Below are 24,398 nucleotides of genomic sequence, written 5' to 3'. Positions count from 1 at the left end.
CCAGAGTGCAGAAGGAACTGCACTCCTGTGATCCACAGGAAACGTACAGCCAAAAGAGTTTTCGCTGTACTTCTCCTTTAATACCACTGTTTATAAAACATCATTAAGTACCAAAGCAATGTTGAGAATTGCTGCTAGTGTAAGGCTTACATACAACTAATGCTGGTAAACATCAAGGGTGTGATGTATTCACTCCAAGTAGAAGGAAAGCAGAGAAGTCAAACAGATTTCATTGTATTACCTTTCATATTAATGTAAGGTTTCAGCACTACTCCTAACGCAGATTAACTGTCAGTTGCCTGCAGCTACAATGTCAGACATTTTCTAATACAGTTTTAGCTATGCAGGTGCAGGGGTGTGGAAATTTTTGAAAAAACTAATTGTCCTGGGACTAAATCGGTGTCGTAATCTACTTGTCCTGATTAAAAAAAATAGATTTGAACCAAAACCGCATTTAACCCTGAGGTGCTTTTAGAAATGTCTGGGGCTTTTAAAATCAAAAGGGGCTTTATGGTGACTTATTTTTAACATTGCGCTGTTTATCTCCTCCCTTTCCAGCCTGTCTCCAGCACCGCCCCCGGGGACTAGCAGGGAAGTGAAAGACCTAGCAGTGTAATGAGCACCGATTGGGTGTTCGTCAGAAAAGGGGAGTGTCCGGCTTATCCTTTATCCCTTTCGCGGCCAGAGCTGTTTTTGCTTTTTTTGCACACATTTAAAAAATCATTTTAGGCCTGAAGATTATGTAAGACTCCCAAACATGATATATTTTCTGAAAGCAGACACCCTAGAGTAGCGGTCACTAAATGGTGGACCGCAGTACATGAGCGGTCCCCGCAGCACTGCCGCCTGGACCGCCAGCCCGCAATCAAAGACCTGAGCAGGGCGGTCGTCATGGCAGCATGACCTCACGTGTTCACCCCGCCCCTTTCAGCTCACTGTCTTTTTGGCTCCCGCTCCCTGCCTGTACACAAGCGTCTGGCAAGGATCCTGGCAATCTCCTGTCAGACCTCTTTGAATTTTAATTCAATACCTGCTCTAGAAAATAAAATAGTGGTAGTTCCAAATTTTTATGTCATACGATATTACTGCAAAATTTCAGTAAAAAATATAAGTGAGTTAATTTTAGGGCACAAAAAGCATTAAATTACCCTATTTTTTTTTGGAAAATATAAAAGACAGGGTTGCATCAAGTAAATTGATATACAACATGTCAAACCTTAAATTTGCAAGCACCTGTGAAATGGCGACAAGCTTTAGTACCCTATATTTTGTATAGGCGACGCTTTTAAATATATAGATCATCAGTATAGTGTATGGAGGATTGCTTTTATTCTGTGTGCGCGACGATATGTAACATGTATCGCAATTAACGTTTTCATGCGTAGGCGCTATAGTGTGTGCTTTTACATTTGTGCATATATGTGGGGGGCCTTCATTTTGTTTTCTTGGGGGGGGGGGGGGTGTTATGTGCTTGGGTGTAACTTTGTTTTACAATTAAAAAAAAAAAATTTTTTTTTTCTTTTTTTTTTCACTTTTTTTTTTACTTTTTTTTTCATCACATAGGGGACAAAGTTCCCTATCTGATGATTTTTTTGTGACAGGTTCTCTTTGAGACATCCAGGGCCTAAAACACCCTGGATGCCTCCCCTGAATGTAATGCAGTGCACATCACTTCTGAGTCAGGACAAAGGGGAGGGGAGTGGAGCGGATGTTAGTCTACTCCATCCCCTCTAGCCAACGGCGGTAAGCTGGTCCCGGGCCCGCAGATGAGCAAGTGGAGCCTGGGAGACAGTGGGCGGTTCACTCGGGGGGGGGGGGGAGGCTGGCACTGTGTGGAAGCAATCGGCGGCTGTGCTGCTACCTAAATGCTTCCACCTGACAGGTGAACCCTTCTGCTTGTCCACAGCAGGGCTAAAGGACAAAAAACAAAAACTACCTGCCTGGCGCCCAGAACTACAGGTCCCGGGCATCGAGCGATGCAAATTCAACATCCCTGAGGTTCAGGTACCATTGCACAGAAGACGACAGGCGCTGTTCTACTGACCCAGTAAATCCAGCTAAGTGTGTGATGACCATCACACTCACAGCTGGATTAACTGGGTCTATAGAGTGGTGTCTGACCTTTTCTGTAACCACATTGGGACACTGGCTCCCTTTTTCTGTATACCGGCAGGGTAATATCTCTCTCTGGCTTGGATCGGCACCACAAACTTTCTCTACATACGCAGGTACCATAACTGCTATTGCTTAGTTTCAGACATTATCTTTCTTACCTTTTTTACAAGGTTAAAAACTTCTGTCATGTGACCATGCATCTCTTTGCCCTGATAGTAGGAGGCGAGGTTACAGGACATTGTGCAGACACAAAGGGGTTGAGGGGTTGAAAGGGGTTGCAGTTGCTCCAGAGTTAGTTGCTCCAGAGGTTAGTTAATGAGGTAAAGTTTCACTTTGCAAAGAATGCCCAATCATGTGCAAGGAAAATAGAAAAAAAAGAACTGCGTTTTTGCTGACACATGATTGAATGATGGAAGTCTGCAGATCTTCTCATTTACTAAGCTCTGGAGCATCTACACTTGCAGAGTGCAACTGAATTTTGCAAAGTGCACAGTCTATTTGCCTTTAGTAATTCAACCCCACAGTTTGCCTATATTCCACAATCTGTTCAGCCTGAGGCAAGATTGTGATTGGTTGGGGAGGGGTATGGTGGCTGAATAAACTACCCAATACAGGTATGCTGTGTGTTTGCACATTGTTATGGACCTGTGAAGGGGCAGCCAAATGGATGAAAACTGACCACGTGAACACAGATCAGCCTCTGTGCTTTGTGTGGTCAGTTTAGAACAAGGAAGAACGGTGAACGGCAGTATCAACCATGTACTTCAGAGGAAAGAAGTGTATTAAAATGATACATTACATACAGTTCACATATGTGAATGCACACATACAAAAGATATAAATATATAGGGTAACATACACTTTATGTAATCTTCAGGCCTAAAATTGTTTTTTTTTAAATGCATGCAAAAAACATCTGCGGCAGTGAAAAGGTTAAACAATTCCTCTGTAATTTGATAATATAAAATGTTTCAGCATTTGAAGTGTAAGAAGCCCACGGTAAAGTTGTAAGCAGTGTTTTCTTAGGCTGCCATTTGTTTCATGTTCTGCCACATTCCTTGCACTTTGTAAGGAAGAGTAATCTGCAGAATGTATTGTTTTAGTTACTTGCCCTGTCTGCAGTAAAGTCATAGAGGAAAGCAAAATAAATAAGAGGTTTTCAAAAGCATAAAGCATTAGCAACATTTGGGATTTGCAGTTTCCTGCTGAGCTATTAAACTCAGTAAAGTCATATCTGTAGATGACTGTATAGTGGGAAATGGAGCCTCCTAGATCTAAAAGATCTGGGCTAAAGTGTGCCTGCATTACAGTGCTTGTGTTGCAACAGGTATTGAGGATTTGTAAGTTGCTCCTTGAAGTTTTCGAACAGTCAGAATGTACTAACAAAGAAATCTTGTACATGTGCTACACATCTGGAGAGGCATGTCTGATTTGTAACCCAAGATTTGTCTGTTTACTTTTATGGACAAAACAGACACCCTTAGGGGAATTTCTACCTCCATTAACTTTAAATACTTGTAGTTTTAGCTGTTGTTGTGAACTACTCTTATAATATGGAGTCCATGGGGGAAGGTAACTGGTGAATGTGGAGAAGTGCTCCGGCTTCTAAAATGAGTATGTTCATATACAAAAGGTGCCAAATTAAGAAGCCTAATGTAAATGGATTAATTTAGCATGTAAGAAAAATATAAATGCAGAATAGAGATTTAAAAGAAGAAATAAAGCACAATAGTTTTTTTGGGCATGAAGTAATGTTTTAGAAGTAGCATTTTGTAAAAAAAAGTGACATTATGGGGTTTATTTACTAAAGCTGGAGAGTCCAAAATCAGACTCCCTTCTGCATAGAAACCAATCAGCTTCTAACCTCAGCTTGTTCAATGAAGCTTTGGCAATGAAACCTGGAAGCTGATTGGTTTCTATGCAGAAGGGAGTCTGATTTTGGACTCTCCAGCTTTAGTAAATAAACCCCTATGTGTTTTGTGAACAAAAAATTATAGTTGGTACTAAATGTTGCATTTATTTGTCTTGTGTCACAAGTTTGCAATGATAATCCTATAAAGGTTATTGATTTTAAATGTGCCTAAAATATGGGCATTTATGAGAGGAGGACAGCAGTTGTAAGAAAAAACCTCAACTAGGAATGTACTTAAAACATTTTTTACTGGCGAGTACGAGTACCGATGCTTTCGGTCAAGTACTCACCAATACGGAGTACCGACCCCTTTTGCGGTGCGATTTGAGCCCATACAAAATGAATGGGCTCAAATTGCACTTCAAAGAATCACATGCAATTTGAACAGGAATGCAGTGCAATTCCTGTCCAAATCGCATGTGGTTTCATCCACAGCTCCAGAACTGTCATTTGTCTGCAGTTCTGAACATCATGACCAATATGTACTGAATATAAACCCTTGCTTGACACAGTGGATTATGATTTATTCTGCCCAGACACTTGTTACGCAGGTAAAGTCCCCTTACTATTTTCCGCTTTGCTAGGCCCTTAGGCTTTTTTTAACCTTGTAGCTGCCACTCATTGTTTGCCCCGCTCCTGGATCCGGTCTGCAGATCACCATCCTCTCCCATCATCTAGGATCTGCTGTGATGTTCCCAGCAATCATATGCTCCCTTCTGTGTGAGAAAGGCATTACCTGATCAGACATGGAATGCATGGCCACTTGTGGTGCTCACAAGGCTGGAGGAGATGCATAAGTGGTCTGCCCCCAAGCTGACATCACTTCCGCCCTATACCCACAGACCCCATGACTTATTTGCTGTACTTTTCTATTGACTATCATCCATTATTTGAATATTGGATTCTTAAAAGAACATTTTTTTTTTCTGAAATATAATATGAAATGTTTTGTTTCTAATTCAGGGGCACAATGTTCACATTCGTACAAAAGGGGGCAAGGTGGTGTGTTTGGGAACAGTCCATGGCAACGTGGATATCCGTGCTTTGGCTCATAGTGTAAGTATATTTACATTAACAAATAGATGCCTTGACCTGTGATATATATGCATACATATGTATCCCTAGAAGCATTCTTGAACTTGGAATCTTTTATCAAAAAAAGTCTTAATGTCCATCAAAATAAAATGCACTACCCATATTTAAGATGTATTCTAGTATGTTACCACCAAGTAGGTATTTACAAAGGCTGTTTAGAAACCTTTATGTCAAACCTTCCCTGTAGCCCCATTGAAATGAGACAAGACCTTCAGCGTGCTGCAGGAAAGGTACCTGTGCCCAGCTGGTTGCCAGTAGTGCGTGACCTCGATCTGTCACTAAGGCCGTGTCTGCCCACCAGCGATCAATGTCCAATTGGGGCAAACCGGAGTGGATAAGGCAGGTTATTTACTACCGCCTGGCTTAGTGAAGCAAGATGCCAGAGCAGCTGTGGATATATTAAGTCGAAACAAAAATAATCTGTTGAAGTGTGATCGGTTGTTGTGTGGGCAGGGAGCAGTGGCTTGTGAATGAGGAGGTGCAACTTGAGTAAGTAAACGTTTGTATTTAAAAACTAGCAATTTCCATTTTTTTAGCTGTCAAATTGTAGGCCACTGATGAAGGTGTGACTGCCATCCTTGGACTGCTTGGAGTGAAAGGAACATTTAAACTTTACTTGGTAGTCTTTCTTGTTTTTGGGGGAGATAACACCTACTTTATATTTGTTACATGTTCTCATTCATGTAGCCTAATCTATGCCTAACCTAAACAAAAAAATTAAACTTTGCTTATCACTTTAGATAATTCCAGCACAAAAAATCCTGCATAGCTTTCTTTTGTTTATGGCTGAGGGCTGAGGAAAGTTGTTTGCCATAATTAACTTTGTCTGTACTTTGCTGGCACATCTTGCTATCAGTTGTAACAAAGGCTTAAAGGTTTGGAATCTGGCCTCCTGAATTGTATTTTAATAAGAGGAAACTTGCAAATGCTAATTTTTAGTAAAAAAATACACTGAAATGAATTAACCACTTGCCCTCTAGAAGATTTACCCCCCTTCATGACCAGGTCAATTTTTGCTATTTGGCACTGCACTATTTCAACTGGTAATTGCGCATTCGTGCAATGCTGTACGCAAATTAAATTTATGTCCTTTTTTCACACAAATAGAGCTTTCTTTTGGTAGTATTTGATCACTTCTGCGGTTTTTACTTTTTGCGCTATAAACAAAAAAAGACCAATACTTTTGAAAAAAAAAAACAATATTCTTCACTTTTGGTTATAGCAAATATCCAATAAACTCAAAGTTAGTCATAAATTTAGGCCAAAATGTATTCTGCTACATGTCTTTGGTAAAAAAAAAAAAATCTCAATACATGAATATTAATTGGTTTGTGTGAAAGTTATGGCATCTACAAACGAAGGTATATATGTTTGTAATTTACGTAGCTTTTACTTTCTGACTGCCTATCACATTTTGTGAGGTGCTAAAATGCCAGGGCAGTAACCCCTTCCCCAAATGACCCCTTTTTGGAAAGTAGACAACCCAAGGATTTTGCAGAGAGGCATGTCGAGTCCATTGAGCATTTTATTTTTTGCCACAAATGTTTTGATCATTTTTTTTTTTTTACACAAAGTCTTCATTTTATTGCTCATGCATGCCATGGGTATATGTGGAAATACACCCCAAAATACATTCTTCTACTTCTCCCAAGTATGGGGATACCATATGTGAGAAACGTTTTGGCAGCCTAGCTACATATAGGCCCCCAAAATCCAATGACCATCTCCAGACTTTCAAAGGGCATATTTTCTCCTATCACTTCCCCACTATGTATCACAGTTTTGGAGGCCCTAAAATGCCAGGATAGTACAAGCCCCCCCCCCCCCCCCCAAATGACCCCTTTTTGGAAAGTAGGCACCCCAAGGAATTTGATTAGAGGCACGGAGAGTATTTTACAGATATCATTTTTGTCACAGGGTTTTGAAAAAGAAAAAAGAAAAGAAAAAAATGAATTCTTGTTTTCTTTCTTCATTTCCTAAAAACGTGGCAACAAATGAGATCTGAAAAATACTCACCATACCTCTTAGCAAATACCTTGGCATGTCTGCTTTCCACAAAGGTTTCATTTGGAGGGGTTGCTTCCACTCTCCTGGCATTTCAGGGCCAACATTAGAAGCTTATGCCACACATCACCCAAGCTTGAAGACAAAACCTTTTCTGACACTTTTTGTTCACATGAAAAAAAACATTTTTTTTGCTAAAAAATTACTTTGAACCCCCAAACATTCTATATTTTTTTAAAGCAGAGGCCCGAGAGAAAAAAACGGTGGGTGTTGAAATTGTTTACGTTGCACCGTATTTGCGCAATGATTTTTCAAAACGCAAATCTTTTGGAAATATACACTTTTTAGAATTGGAATGCACAAAAACACAAATACTTGTTTGATAAAATATAAAAGATGATGTTACGCCATTTTTTTTTTTTTTTTTTTTTTTTTTTAACATGTTCCGATTCACATTGCTTGACTTATTAAAATATTTAAAAATTGCTGCTTATCATTTTTTACAATTTCTTTTACCTTGCTAAGAAATCTTATGTGGCCCTCTCCTTCCTAATGCTTACCATAACTAACCCTGTCTGAACTGTGCTGGCAGATCTCATTATTATACTTGTCTTTCTCCAAAGCTCAAGTGTCATTTCCCTTTGATGCTTCCTTCCTCTGTTATCAGCATGTGACACTTCTGAGATGTTTTACTGACACCTGAAATAAAATTGTGATGGGGAGGGAGCTCAGCACACATCTTATTTACTCACAACACAGCTCTGCTTGTTTCTTCTTTCTTGTTCAGTATGTGGAAGGGGATGTGTCCCTTTTCTTTCAATCAGCTCTTACACAGTTGACAGGAGCTCTTACTGCAGCTTCCCGCCCCCTCCTCTGTGATACTGACAGACTAAAAAGGATTTTGTCTAAATTCTGCACTTTTGGAGGGATGTAGAAAAGAGAAGACTGCAGATAAACAAGTAAAACTTTGTTTCATCTCTGCGTATTTATTTACCACCTGAGGCCAGTCACTTCACTGAGTATATGTGAGGGTTTACAGCCACTTTAAAGCACTTTTAACATATAGTGTGCGGTTTCTCAAATTTGATTGTACAAGTGGAAATACACTTTAAGCCTTCAGGATATTTATAAACAACCTTCTTTTAAGAGTTTTTTTTTTTTTTTTTATGAAGGTGGCAAGGAGCTTTGAAATGAATGCTTTTTTACCTAGTCACCCAGCACCTTACAAGTCTCTTTTAAAGTTGGCTTCTTCGGCTAGTATTGATCTCTTTAGTATGTAAGCACAATTATGGGTTGTCATACTCTGGAGACTTGCTATGCTACTCTACATATTTTTGGCTGTTTCTGGTAGACAGAAGTAATGTTTGGCGAAATTTGAGCAAAATTGACCATGCTGGTTACAATCTCAGAAAATTAATTCTAAAGTATTTAGATTTTTTTCAAAGCCTGATACCAGATTAATTTTTTTTTTTTTTTTAAATTGTGATTTGTTAGGATAGACTAAGACTTCATCCACATGGACGTATGGGGCCACATGCTGGGTACAATTGTCAATAGAATAAATTACAGGATGTGTTTGTACACAGGCATATGCCAGTTCTTGTGTTAGCATGTCTGGACACAGGCTATCTGCGTACAGGGGAGTCTGTCGGTTATGTCTGTGCGTTCTTACACAAGTACTGGTATATAACCACATACAGTTGCATCCTATAATTGATTTCTGTGGATGTCTGTACGCAGCAGCTGTGGCTGCCAGGTGAAGAAATAAGTCTGAATTTTACATCATGCGGCCCCAGGCACACATGTGCATGAGGCTTAAAATAGAAGTGCGGGAAAGATATAAACGATACATAGCTGGCTGCACCATCTGGGCAGATCTCCACATTGTCAGGATCCCTGCAGTGCCTAGACCAGCTCTGTGATGTCATCCAACAGCAGGCTTTAGCTCACTGTCAACTGAATCTGATTCACAGGAGTACAGAACTAAGTGCACTCCTGTGACCAACAGGAGAAGTATGGCCAAAAAAACTTTTGCCTTCTCCTTTAAATCAGTAATAAACCCAAAGCAAACCTTTATTATCTACGTTCAGTCCACCCTATAGCAGATTTACTGCTACAGGGCGGACCTTCTGTGCAAAATCACATATATAAATGTGATTTTGCACTTCTGCCATAGGAGGCGTGCGTGCACCGACAGAGCGTTGCTTCTGTTGTGGTTAGACAAAGTAGAAAATGATCAACAGGTGCCAGCCAATGGATGAGCACTGAGGAGACTGACAGAACACAGCTCAGAACAAGCCAGAGCTGTGTTCTTTCAGCGGCGATTTGCAGGGAAAGAAAATTACCAGATTGCCTAGTAAAAACAGCACATGGTAAACACAAACACTGGCTAGGCACACAGTTAACCCTTTGATTTCCCTAGATGTTTAACCCCTTCCCAGCCAGTATCATTAATACAGTGACAATGTATATTTTTAGCACTGATCACTGTATTAGTGTCACTGGTTCTCACAAAGTGTCAGTCTGTCCACGGCAATATCTCAGTCCCACTATAAGTCGCTGATCGTCGCCATTACTAGTAAAAAATTAAAAATTCCAGTGTATATATACTATAGTGTGCAGACACTATAACTTTTGCACAAACCAATCAATACAGTTGCAAGAAAAAGTATGTGAACCCCTTGGGATTACATGGAGTTTTGCATGAATTGGGCATAAAATGTGCTCTGAACGTCATCAACAATAGAAGAACACAGTCTGCTGAACATACTACTACACAAACATTGGATGTTGCCATGGTTTAATTGCACATAAAATGTAAACATTTACAGTGCAGGGAGGAAAAAGTATGTGAACCTTTGGACTTAATAAATGGTTGACCCTCCTTTGGCAGCAATAACCTCAACCAAACGTTTCCTGTAGTTGCAGATCAGACCTGCACAACGATCTGGAGTAATTTTGGACCACTCCTCTTCACAAAACTGTTTCAGTGTAGCAATATTCTTGGGATGTCTGGTGTGAATCGCTCTCTTAAGGTCATGCCACAGCATTTCAATCGGGTTGAGGTCAGGACTCTGACTGGGCCACTCCAGAAGGCGTATTCTGTGCTGTTGCAGCCATTGTTTTGTTGAATTACTTGTATGCTTTGGGTCATTGTCCTGTTGCATCACCCATCCTCTGCGGAGCTTCAGTTGGCGGACAGATGGTCGTACGTTTTCCTGCAAAATGTCTTGATAAACTCTGGAATTCACTTTCCCATCAATGACAACAATCCGTCCAGGCCCTGAGGCAGCAAAGCAGCCCCAAACCATGATGCTCCCTCCGCCATGTTTTACAGTGGGGATGAGGTTTTGATGTTGGTGTGCTGTGCCTTTTTTTCTCCACACATAGTGTTGTGTGTTGTTCCCAAACAACTCAATCTTGGTTTCATCTGTCCACAGTATATTTTGCCAGTAGTGCTGTGGAACATCCAGGTGCTTTTTTGAAAACTTCAAACGTGCTGCAATATTCTTTTTGGACAGCAATGGTTTCCTCCGTGGTGTCCTCCCATGTACTCCATTCTTGTTTAATGTTTTCCTTATTGTAGATGTGTCAACAAAAATGTTAGCATGTGCCAGAGATTTCTGTAGGTCTTTAGCTGACACTCTGGGATTCTTCTTTACCTCATGCAGCATTCTGCACTGTGCTCTTGCAGTCATTTTTACAGGACGACCACGCCTAGGGAGAGTAGCAACAGTGCTAAACTTTCTCTATTTGTAGACAGTCTGTCTTACCGTGGACACATGAACATCAAGGCTTTTGGAGATACTTTTGTAACCCTTTCCAGCTTCATGCAAGTCAACAATTCTTGATCGTAGGTCTTCTGAGAGTTCTTTTCTGCGAGGCATGGTTCACATCAGACAGTGCTTCTTGAAACCAGTAAACCCAAAACAGGTGTGTGTTTTTTTAAGGGCAGGATAGCTGTCAGCAACACATCCAATATCATCACACTGATTGGAGTCAAGGTTGGCTCACTCCTGGCTCCAATTAGCTCTGGGAGAAGTCATTAAGCTAGGGCCTCACATACTTTTTCCTCCCTGCACTGTGAATGTTTACATGTTATGTGCAATTAAACCATGGCAACATCTAATGTTTGTGTAGTATTATGTACAGCAGACTGTGTTCTTCTATTGTTGTGACTTAGATGACGTTCAGAGCACATTTTATGCCCAATTCATGCAAAACTCCACGTAATCCCAAGGGGTTCACATACTTTTTCTTGCAACTATATACGCCTATTGAGATTTTTTTTTTTTACCAAAACTATGCAGCAGAATGCATTTTGTCCTAAATTTATGAAGATATATTTTTTTATTGGAAAAAAACCCCCAGAGATGATTAAATACCACCAAAAGAAAGCTCTATGTGTGGGTGAAAAAATAATATAACATTAATTTACGTACAGCGTTGCATGACCGCTCAATTGTCAGTTAAGGTAACACAGAGCCATATCTCAAAAAATGGCCTGGTCATAAAGTGGGGTTAATCTTTCGGAGGTCGAGTGGTTAAATTGCAGCTTACCGATTCTTATATGTGACGGCTGCATTCATTTTCTCTTTTAGGCTTTCTTTTCTTTTATTTATTTGGCGATCCAACTGTCACGGATCGCAAGATCGCCGCCACCAACATGCGACAATCTCACGATCGCGACGTCCAATATGTCACGATCGCGACGTCAGACCCCAGACCTTCTCACCAAACTCCATGACCGAAGGACTGGCCGATCCAAACCGCGATGTGACGTGCGTAACAATACCACGCCCAGCCGCACACTGCACAAAGATTTTCTAGCTAATGGACTACAATCTATGTATTTGCAACCTGAGCGATTGTTAATGGGTCAGGTTAATTACACAATTAACCCCTTCACACTGCCACCACCTCCTTTTTGATCAGAGAAAGAGGAAACTCGCAATATCGCTATAACACTATAATAACTGAAATAATCGTCCGCATAACCCGGTCATTGACACAGGCCGGTTATACAGAGAGTTAAACAAACAGTAGCGTCTCTTTAAAGGCAGGGATTCGTAAATTGCAATTAAGAGTTATAGAAGCAGTTCATCACTTTCAGAAAGAGAGATATATTACTAAAAGGGTCAAACAGGTGCAATAAAAATATTTACAGAGAAGATGTAACTAAGATATATATATATATATATATATATATATATATATATATACACATACACACAGGAAACAGCAAAGAGATAACAGAGAGAAGTTAAAGAGTTAAGTTACTTGCCAGTAAGCCTTTGATGTAAGCAGATCCAAGTTTTTTAGAGCCGAATGGTGCTTTGATCTCACGCTGTTACAATGGAAAAATGGGAGATGCCTTCAATTCCACCTTCCTTAGGCTTGACAGCCTGTTTTAAAGTTTCCCAGCAGGGGGTGGTTCTGAAGTAACAAACCAATCCCTTGTGCAGGGAGGGGTCGTCAGGCGGGACCCTAAACTGGGGCCAACATCTTTCGTAATTCATATTCTGTTCCATAACGTTCCATCTGCACAAGCGACAGTCTACCCGCGGGTATTTTATTATGCAGATAAGCCTGAGGATTATTTAGATATGAATTATTAAATTATATGTGGCACAGTTCGCAAGTTCTATGTTCCGGCTCCCCTGATGGTCCGAGATAAATGAGTGACCCATCGAACTGTTCGTCTGCTCATTGGCCATCTGACAAGGGGTCCGGTTTTTATGTAGGTCTCTCATATTCCAAGATATAAGACATAGTGGAAAAATGGAGTTTAACAGAGTTTATCTGATTCTGTCACCTCCACTGGGTTAGGCTCATCAGGTCAGCATTTTTTTCAACTTCTGGGAAGGCTCGTTATCTGTTTTACGAAGCGTGAAACTACACAGGTTCTCAGGACAGTGGGACTCAGGCTCTCCTGAGGGGGGTTTTGTAGCTCTGGGCTCCCTGCTCTAGCCTGCCAGTGACCCACAACCAGGTGTCATGGTGGCTGAACAGAGAGGAAGGGGGGAGGATGAAGAAAAAGATATTTCAGGACGGTTAATCTCTTCGCCAAGATGGAGGTTGAAGCCAAAATGGTTGAACCGCGTCCATCTCTGAGTATACTCTGTTACACCAACCAGTAAGTCTTTTTCAAAAGAACAAGCTCTCTTCCAGATTTCAGTTTACAGGGATGAGACAAACGATTTAACACTGGCAGGGGAAAGGGAAAAAAAATGGAGCTGGAGATGGAGTTTGGCTTCAGTTTGTTAGTGTATTTAAATCTGCACGTACATCTAACACTCCTCTCCCAACTAGACTGACAATGCTGCTGTCCAAATCTGCTCCCTGTGCTCATTCATCGAGAGTGGGGGCATTCTGGAGGTGTATTACTGGTCAGATCACTGGGTGAAAACAGAGAGGAAAAAAAAGCTAAGAAAACTGTTGCAGCCACTACATCTTATGATTGGTAAGCTGCAATATAATGTACATTTTTAGGTTTCGGCTTAACATGGCCTTAAAAAAAAGCAATTAGTTATATTGCATGAAATTAATACATCTACAAAACAGAATTGTTTCCGATCACTAAAGGCATATTTGTAGTTCTAAGGTAATTCTACTTTGTTCTTTGTAAACACAGTGGCTAAATGGTTAGCACTTCCGCCTGGCAGTACTGGGGTCGTTGGTTCGAATCCCAGCCACGGCACCACCTGCCTGGAGTTTGCATGCTCTCCTTGTGCCTGCGAGGGTTTCCTCCGGATACTCCGGTTTCCTCCCACACACTAAAGACATGCTGGTAGGTTAATTGGATCCTGTCTAAATTGGTCCTAATATGTGAATGTGTGAATGTGAGTTAGGGACCTTAGATTGTACACCCCTTGAGGGTTAGGGACTGATGTGAATGTACAATATATATGTGTAAAGCTCTGCGTAAATTGACGGCGCTGTATAAGTACCTGAAATAAATAAACTGTTTAACCATCTACAACTGTAACTGATGCTGAGACTTGTTTGAATGTAATTTTGTCTTCTGCCACCAGATGGTGCATTCTAGAAGCTTTTCCCTTTTTTTCTTTTTTTTCTTTTTTCTCTTTCTGTGCTGACTCATAAAATTATAAAGATGTAACTAGCATGAACCACAAATGAGTGCTATCCAGCACAGAATTTCAAATGTAAAAAAAAAAAAAAAAGATGTGTTTGGATTTGTTATGATTTGAGCCAATGGAGATCTATCAGTAACCTTTACAAAGAAAAATGAACTTCAGTCAGAGAATGCTCTCCAGATATTCCTGAGAGTGGACAGTGGAAGAGTGATGTCCTCTAAGTCCTTTGCAGGCAGGAGGAATCATTTTCTCCCCCAGTTATTCCTCCCCCAGTAATCAGATTAGTGTTCTAGCAGGTCAAAAACTATTAGGTGGTTTAAAACTATGATGGATTTTTTAACTGTCACGGAATTAGAGGCATGAGCGTGACTGAGTTTGACCTGCAAATGTAAAATCCCATCAAAGGATCAGAGGCAGGAGAGTGAGCCATGTGGCTTAGATTTTGCTGTGGCAGCTCACAGGATGAGAGGCATGAGATTGAACAGAATATGTAGTCATGGACTTTGTGTGGACATCTAGAATGTACTGAATGTACCTGAATTTCCCATTTGAGAGACAGTGGCCTCATCATGGCTCATTCATTTTCGCTTCTATGGGCAACATTCTATGAATCCCAGTCTACCCTTCTGCCTGATATTACTCCATTAAAGATTAGGAGTTGGTTCCATTGTACCTATTCTGTCACATGTTCTCCTGAATGAGGATTCCCGAAACGCGTCGAGTCCACATGTAAACTGTAATCGAAATAATTGTATGTTGTGAACCCTTATGAGGAGAGTAATTTTTAATGTTGTGTAATAAATTTTTAATGGTACATAAGTTGTTTTTATGGTATTCCGTTTCTCTTTTCTATGTCAACACAAAGTCCATGTCTATTTATTTTTATCTCAAGTACTTATAGGTAAAGCGCTGAATAAATTGATGGCGCTATATATGTATATTGTACATTCTCATCAGTCCCTAACCCTCAAGGGGTGTACAATCTAAGGTCCCTAACTCACATTCATACATACACATACTAGGGCCAATTTAGATAGGAGCCAATTCACCTACCAGCATGTCTTTGGAATGCGGAAGGAAACCGGAGTACCCAGAGGAAACCCATGCAGGCACATGGAGAACATGCAAACTCCAGGCAGGTGGTGCCGCGGCTGGGATTTGAACCAACGACCCTAGTACTGCCAGGTGGAAGTGCTAACCATTTAGTCACTGTGCTGCCCTATATTATGTTCATAGTTGTACATGATTTGCTGGGATGTGGACATATAGCACACACAGTCGGGGTTTCTCTCCCACTATAGCCATGAGATTGTCTGACTGACCTGTGTGAGTTTGACCTGCAAATGTAAAAATCCATCAAAGGATGAAATGCAAGGGAGTAACTGAGTGGTAAAAATGTGATGGATTTCTACATTGGCCAATCAGAGAAAGGGAGGGACTGAGCTGTGAGAATGTGATGGGTTTTTACACTAGCAGGTCATAGGATGAGTGGCAGCAGAAGGACTCGGCTGTGAGAATGTGATGGATTTTTTCATTCGCAGGTCACAGGATGAGAGGCAGCAGAGGGATTGAGCTGTGAGAGTGTGATGGATTTTTACACTGGCATGTCACAGGATGAGAGATAGTAGAGGGACTGGTCTGTGAGAGTGTGATGGATTTTTACACTGGCATGTCACAGGATGAGAGACAGCAGAGGGACCGGGCTGAGAGAGAGTGATACATTTTTACACTGGCATGTCACAGGATGAGACAGCAGAGGGACTCGGCTATGAGAGTGTGATGGATTTGTACACTGGCATGTCACAGAATGAGACAGCAGAGGGACTCCGCTATGAGAGTGTGATGGATTTTTACACTGGCATGTCACAGGATGAGAAACAGCAGAGGGACTCAGCTGTGAGAGTGTGATGGATTTTTACACTGGCAACTCATTGGGTGCAAGGCAGCAGAGGGATTGAGCTGTGTGACTTAGAGAGATTTTTCCACTGGCAGATTACAGAATGAGAGGGACTGGGCTGTGTGAATGTGATATATTTTTGCCCCAGTCTTTGCTGGGTGTGTTAATTTCTTCACAGTCTGTTCAAAGATGGAGAGACAGAAGTAAAAGGTGATTTATGTGAGACTCAGCCAAGGATATAAAGGATGTTGCTCAAACACGTGATTTACATTACTAAGTCATCCCTGGGCCAGCATCTTCCACCAGGACGTACAGTAGATGGATGATACCTGAGAAAATATGTTGATCAGCAAGCCTGCCTTGCAGCACTTTTTTGTCATGGGTTCAGATTCCACCATACAAGTGTTTACAAAAGCTCTTTACAAATCATTTCATTCTTTTTTTTTTATACAGGATCTTTATGGCAGCAATATCCTGCCCAGATGATCACTATTTTGGTACAACTGTGTGCATGACCAGTTAGCGTCCAGTTGTTTTTCCAGTGTTGGTTTGAAAGTAAAAAGAAGTATCGGCCTGTCATAGGAACAAAGAGAGTGCTCACATAAATATTTTTCTTGGTACATGATCTTTCCTTTTGTCACTGTGTATCAGCAATGTGCTGGTAGTTCTCCACTTTATTTTTTCACATGAAAGCTTGCTCATCATCTGGTTATAACAATGCAGTTTGTACATGACTGTATCTCACATGTGTTCTGGAGCTTACCCTTCCCCCTTACAAAGCCAAATGAATGATGTTCGAAGATCCCTCATTGGAGAGACAGCAGAGAACATGACACAAGGCCCCAGGCTGTTTGCAGTTTACGTTTATCTGACTTTACTTTTCAGTAACAATGCTGTTCCCTGATCAAAGTGTACTTATCCTGTGTGGGTAGCATGTACATTAATGGAAAAATAAGTCAAGGGAATATTTTATTGAAAATTAAAGCACACGTCTCTGCCAAAACCTCTACAATTATAGGCTGTTATTAATAGCTGCAATGTATGACTTCACCCTTAAAATAACCACTAGATTGCAAAGTAATTTTCCCACTGGCACCCAATCTGGTGAAAGGAATGTTTTGGCAACGATATCTCCCGCTGTCTTTGGAAAACATGTTTTCTTTTCTGGAAAATGATCCTATGAACTGGTCAGAAGGGCAAGCACCAAGCTGCAGTACACTCTGTAATAATCGCAATAGGCATACCTAATGTTTTTTAGGTCTATTGCGTGTACCATTTTATATGTGAAGCTCAAGTCACTTTATTTTTTTGTGTTTAACATTATTAGAGAAACTGTTTAATAGTGGATTTAGTTGTGCATTATAGGAATGAAGCACTCATACATCTTGGCAATATAAAAGCAGTAAATGGGATACTGGATGGCAGGATTGTCAGGCTGGTTGATTTCCAACAAATGACATAAATGTATTCTACAAAAGCAAGTCTTTTATTTAACCCTTTTTCAGAGAATTTTTTTCGTTTACATTCTTTCATGCTAAAATGCAAATTTTTTACTCAAAAATGTACCTAAAACCCCATAACAATATATATTTTATAAAATAAATGTACCCAAAGAAAAACACATGGCAGTTGCATTTTTGGTTGCACAATTTTAGCACAACTGTTTATCAAATCTATTTTTTTCAGTAAAAGAAAAAGAGTAAAATAGTAAATGGGTACCAAATATGTCAAGACTTAAAACTGCATGTGGCAGTGATATGGTCATAAAATACAATGCACAAAATTGTCCATAGGAGATGCTTAAACAATTTACAGCTCAACAGTTTGGAGTTAACTGTAAATGGCCCTTAAACTATTCCTCTTAATATGATGTGCATGGTGATACTAAATGTGTTGCACATTTTTTGTTTAATGAATGTACTAGAAAGATCTACATGAGTGTGTCTATGAGAGTGGGTTGGCTTTACATTTTTTTTATTTCAATAGATTTTGATTTTATAAATACTTTTTTTCCATTTTTTTTCATCTACTTTATTGCTTTAATAATAGGATTGACAAGCTTGCTATGTGATGGCACCTAAAAATTGAATATACACTTTACAGATGTCTCCTCAGTACTCACCAGAGCTAGATAGTGTACAGATTGTACACAGACAGCTGATTTCCCAGCTCTGAACCTAGAAGTGCTCAAAGCTGATCGCTTCTAGGTTCAGTGATTCTAAGGGTGATCAGGACATGGGAGCAGATAGGTGATGTCACTACTCCCAGAATTCCCAGCCATTGTCTAGCGCTTTCTCTTCTCCCCTGCAGCTGCTGCTGACTGATGCAAGGGGAGCCGGATTATGTGACTGGACTAGAGCAGAGTGAAAATAGGTAAATTATATACTTTTTTTTTTTTTTTTGCACAGGTTAGTCAGCATAGGTAGCGGGAGGGAAAAGGGACTAATTTGTGTTAGGCAGGAATTTTACTTGTTGCACAGGAGAAACCTATGCAGAGATTAGGGTTTGAACTGCTATTTCCACCCTCTTGTTTTAAATATCTAAACAAAATCTAGTTGCCTAGGTATCATACTGATCTAATGGCTCCAGCTATTATTTTTTTTTCCCAGGAAAGGCTCCAGTTTCTTTAGTCATTGTCCCAGAACATGTAAAATCACAGTCTACCTGGAATTCCTAATCTGCATGCTTGTTCCAAGTCATTTATTAAAAGAAAAGTATGGCTTTCTGGAAAAAAAATATTTATACTCACCTTGGTGGATGCAGCATCGATCCGATGCTGGATCTGTCCCCCACTGGCTCTTCACTGAGAACTAAGTGATCAAAAACTGCTGATCGCTCAGTTCTCCCCTCTGCTCTGAGCAGAGAGCCATGACTGTTAGTCTCCAGTTCTCTGCTCTACCCCTGCATCGCTCAATGGAGTGCTGGGCTTTAGAGGGTTTTCCAGTTTTTGGGAGGCGTCTGTTGTCTTCCAGGAGAAACCAGCAAAAACGCAGCAGAAACACATCAAAAACATGAGCACTGCATTTTTGGTGCATTTCCACTGAATTTTCATTGAAGTCTATGGAACCAAAAACTCAACCTGCTACGGGGAAAAAAGTCCCTGACCCTTTCCAAAAAACGGACCAGTGGAAAACACACAGATGAGAACTCGGCCCATAGGAAACCGTGTTAAATAGAGCCTTTAGCTTTACATACAACTAATTGCAATGTTTTTTGTTTTTTTTTGATCGAGTGATAAAGAGTTAGATTTCCTCTTGGGTTTTTTTCCTGCCTGTGTTCCTGCTGAAAGGAATCTCTTGAATAGGACAGAAATGGCAATGGGGAAAAAAAACTGTTGGGAATTTTAACCATTCCCTACTCTCTCCAAAATAGGGGGAAAATGGCATTAGATGTACTTAAACAGCAGAAATTTGGGGCTAGAAGATACTGGATGTGGTAAGTGAAACAGGAAACCAGATGTTCAGAATGGCTCTTCATAATTGCAAATCTTTAAATGGTTAAACCGTTTATAGCTTAATGTTAAGTGTGTATTTACCTGTGTGGTTGGAGTTCTGCTGTAAAACACATCAAATATTGTTTACATTTTTGTTTTGTGTTACAGACGGTTGATATTGAAAAACTGTTAGGTACATCCATTAATATTTGCACAGAAAATGGTCAGCTGAAAGCCAAATACCTGTATGCAGAATCTTCATCAATGTCTTCAGCTGCTGGAGATATAATAGTAGGAAGTGCCCATGGTAAGTCCTCCACCAAGCAAAAAAAAAAAAACATGTTTTCTAAAGGAAATGACTGCGGAGCTAGTGAAATACAGTTCTTTGTACTTTAGAAATTGATATCTTACTTGATATTTAGTACTTTAATTGGTTTGCCAAGATACTGCACCTAGAGGCCCAAGGTTGGGATGTGAAAGCCGGCTTACAAGTGAAAGTTGTATCACAATTTGTTGTATCATGGTTTGCATCCAGGCATATTGATATGTTTTTTTGTTTTTTCTTTTAAAAAATGTCTTCAAGAAATTTCTTCCAGACAGAAAGAATCTTGTTCTGGAAATATACTTGAATTGTGATTGAATAATATAAAAATATTTCAGGTAGTGAAAGAACATTCTCTTAGTCCAGAGGGATCACTGAAGACCATTAGCCTTTAGGGCTAGCAAATAGATGCTATTAGCTTTTCCCACAGAGCTCCTGGCGAAGAGATCGATGCCCTATTGTAAGACACCGCTGAACCTAACCCTCCTTGTAGCTCCAATCCAGACATTAAATTTCCCTGTAATGCCATCATTGATGCTAACCCTCCCTGTAACCCCATCGTTGACACTAACCCTGCCTGTAATCCCATTATTGACACTAACCCTCCATGTAATTCCAACTCTTACACTAACCTACCCTAGTTTATTTGCATTCTAAACTCTCTTACACTAGGATCTTCTATGCGGAAGAAAAACACATCCTGTTTAAATGTACTGTTCCAAATGCTGGAATCTACTGTTTTGTGAAAAGACAAATTTTTATGCTAAAGCAAACGTCCCCAAAAATGAATGTATTTCAGGGCACACACTTGATGGAAGAGACTCTGTTTGCCACATTAAAAGGTTGAAATGTGGGGGGGGCATGGTCTCGACATGGCCGGGTGAGGATGTGTGCTTACTGATCTCCCTGCTTGAGGCACACTTACAGCCACCCTACTGCAGGTTATCCCACATTGCAACGACTCTGGACCTTTCTGGTGATCACGACACTTGCCGAAGTTCTTCTCATTTACCTGATCAGAGGATGGAGCGGTATCTTCGGCCGAACACACAGTCGGTGTTCACGCCAGCGGGACCCAAGATGGCGCTGGCTCCCACAGCCAAGGCCTCTGCTCTCACTGACTGCATGATATCCTACCCCTATGACCGCGATGCCTCGCACGACTTATCTCCTTTTTCACCGCCTTGCCTGCCGCGGTCGCTGGTCACATCCCCTGCAGCCCTGGTGGAGTCTTATTCTCTGGACGCCGGCCTATCCATAACAGCTGCCGTACCGACACAGGGCAACGACTGCGGTATCCGCCAGCCCTTGAAGGCCTACAGTTTGGCACTGCTTCGATGGCTACAGTGTGTACTATCCCTGGGGACACGCTGCAGTGCGGTTTCATGTCTACCCCGTTCTTTGGACAAACCCTATGGGACTTCCTTCAGCAGTTACCTATGAGGGCAGATTTTGAGGCCTTAGCCACCCGTGTAGCGTTTGCTCTTATAGGGGAAAACATGACATTGCGGAACACAAACTTGACAACTTATAATCTGCACAATCTGATCTGTCCAACCAGGTCGTGCAGCTACTTTTACTGGTGGATTATTTAGAAAACTGTAACCAAAGGCAAAACATCCATCTACAGGGTGTACCAGAGGCGGTCGTGCAGGCCGACCTACGCTCTCACGTTACCTCCATTTTTAATAGATACCTGGATCGCCCTCAGGATACCGAGGTTACCATTGATCGGGTCCATAGGACTCCGGACCCAGGCCCAACCACTGCGGAACCCCCACATGATGTTTTTTGTCGCCTACACTCCTACCGCCTCAAGGAAGAGATCTTACAACAAGCCTGGAGAGTGGGCATGCTGGAATTTGATGGACCCTCGGTCCATCTACTCCCTGATATTTTTGAAAAGATGCTGCTGATGTGTAGAACAGTTACTGGACTGAATTCTAGAGCTGGGGATGTCATACAAATGGCACCACTTTCATCTAATAGTGCGCAAGGGCAACTGTACCTTTCTGATTCGCCACCCATCGTATCTGCTTGCATTTTGTGCCTTCTCTGGAATGGATCCCCTTCCAGTTCCCAACTGGCTCACCTTTAACGTCGCTCTGGATTCCTCTGAGCAGATGCTCCAAGGCAAGCCGCAGAGAGTATGCTCAAACTGCAGATCCAGAAGAGACCGACTGCAAGCCTCATGCCCAGAATGAACAAAGCTGACAACCATGGGGCAAATTGCTACAGTCTTCACTTCATGGACCTACTTAAAGGGTTCTGTGTTCCAGCTCATTCCGCCTCAGTACAAGAGTTGTCCAGTCTTTCATCCCACTTGACTGACACTTTCATCATAACTGGGTTACATTTACTACCTAAGTGGCCCTGAAATTGGCCCCTGAGACTTGGTATCCAGCCATCTCTTCAGCTTCTTGGGTTTTTTGCTCCTGGCCGCGTGGGTTCCGTGCCTCCGGTGCTGGATTTTTTTACCCAGTAGACCCACCTGGTGGTATTTTGATTGTGGTTTGCAACGTTATTTTTTTTGGTTTTGTTGTTTCTTTATTATCCTGTTCGACTTAAATGTTCTTGTTTTTTCTGTACCCCTGGCTTGTGCTTGTGGTCGCACGGCCCCGTGGCTGGAAAGGGTCACCTTTTGCACTTGAGTGCAGGGTTTGTAGTATTCTCAGCTCCTATACTGACGTGATTCATGGGGCAACACATACCCGCCGCCTTCGACTGCCCCCGGGCCGTGTGGGTAGCGGGTGCAGCCAGGGGATACCACCTGGAGTAAGTTGTGTCTTACATAAGTCAACGTCTGCAGTGTGGTTTTCTGACCTGTTTAGATATGTTATGTTTACAACCTCCTCGAATGTCATGTACTATGTGTTATTATGCTTTGTGACGTGGCCTGTGTCTGGGCTTGCGCCTGGACCCGCGGCCTGCTGTTGGCTGTCCCTGTGGGTCAGTCTCCCCCTGCTGCGATCATGGAGAAGCCACCAATGTAGAAAGATTTCTCAGGAATAATAGAGAGAAGCTTAACTACAGCTATCTACAGGTGTGGTTGCATGCCAGCTAGGGCTTTGAAGGTTCAGAATACCCGATCTTATTACTCTTTCCTACATTCTTCATCGGGCACAAAGGTCCATTCCACCCCAGAACTAGCAAATGCATTTTGCACATGCTACTCGGCCTTCTACAATCTATGACCCACGTCCTCTGCAGCTCAACAAGAGACCCAACTTGCGGACATTGCAAACTATTTAAGAGAAACCAATCTCCCTGTGCTTACACAAGATGAATGGGAATCCCTGACTCAACCGATTTCGGCTGATGTACTGGCGGTGGCTGTGGCCTACACTTAGCCAGGTAAGGCCCTTGGCACAGATGGCTTTACCATTGCATTTTACAATACTTTCCTACCTCAACTCACACCCCATGTTTTGCATGCTTTTAACGCTATTGCAGAGGGTCGGGTGGTTCCCCCCCAACCTCCTGCAAGCCAGTATCTCTGTGATCCCGAAGCCAGACAAAGATCCTCTTCTCTGTGCCAGCTACCGCCCCATATCTCTGCTGAACTGTGACGTTAAATTGTTTACAAAAATTCTTGTGTCGAGATTGAATGACATTCTGCAACGCCTTATCTCTTTTGACCAGACTTGCTTTATACAGTCCAGAGAAGCACGGGATAATACTCTCAGAACATTGATTATCATAGCATCAGCCAAACGACAGAATATCCCCTTATTGCTCTTGTCCACTGATGCAGAAACAGCATTTGACAGAGTTCATTGGACTTTCCTTATTGAGACTCTTAAATATCTCGGCACGCCTACCCCGATAATATCATGTATATCAGCTCTATATACGACTCCTACAGCAACCATACGAGTCAATGGTTTTAATTCTGATCTGTTTGCTATCTATAACGGCACCAGAAAGGGATGCATGCTATCACCTCTCCTCTTTGTTATTGCTTTAGAGCCCTTTCTCCAACATGTTCGCCTCAACCCAGCCATAAGAGGCATACAGGCACCTGCATACTATCATAAAGTCGCTGCTTACGCAGATGACCTTCTCTTCTATATCTCGGAACTGCTCACTTCTTTATCTTCCCTGCTATGAGAACTTAAAATTTACGGTTCCCTATCTAACTTTTAAGGTGAATCTCCAGAAAGCCCTCAATATCTCACTTCCTGACCCCGTTCTTGCTAGATTACAACCAAATTTTCCATTTAAATGGGCGGAGCACTATATCCAATACCTAGGAATGAAAATACCAGCAAACCTGAACTCTACCTTTAAACTCAATCTCCAACCGTTTTTATTTTCACTGCAACAGGACCTGATCAGAAGGGGCCATCTGGCTTTGTCTTGGTTTGGACGATGTAATGTACTTAAAATAAACATAATGCCCAGTTATATACCTCCTGCAGGCCCTGCCGATTAAGTTACCACAAACATACTTCCGCTCTTTGAGGTCACTTTTTGTCAATTTCGATTGGCATGGGAGATCATCATGTCTTAGTAGATCACTC

At 41.4% G+C, this 24,398-nt stretch overlaps 1 protein-coding gene across 3 annotated transcripts in view; it reads left to right on the top strand.

Moving 5' to 3' along the window:
• FAM185A (family with sequence similarity 185 member A) overlaps positions 1-24,398 on the top strand; it is a 78,782-nt gene that overhangs the window by 27,193 nt on the left and 27,191 nt on the right. Inside the window, exons 3-4 of one of the 3 annotated variants that reach the window (XM_089685645.1) lie at positions 4,991-5,083; positions 19,722-19,860. In XM_089685645.1, coding sequence (XP_089541771.1) covers positions 4,991-5,083; positions 19,722-19,860 — 232 coding nt within the window. Of the gene's footprint in view, positions 1-4,990; positions 5,084-11,727; positions 12,073-19,721; positions 19,861-24,398 lie in introns of those variants that run through there. The other 2 variants (XM_089685654.1, XM_089685649.1) reach the window with 2 other exon arrangements.

Source organism: Staurois parvus, unplaced genomic scaffold (assembly GCF_062004578.1).
Source record: "Staurois parvus isolate SC_StPar_1 unplaced genomic scaffold, SC_StPar_1.0 ptg000019l, whole genome shotgun sequence".
Lineage (NCBI taxonomy): Eukaryota > Metazoa > Chordata > Amphibia > Anura > Ranidae > Staurois > Staurois parvus.
The sequence above is the reverse complement of the archived record's forward strand: the minus strand, read 5'-3'. Positions and strand labels throughout refer to the sequence as shown.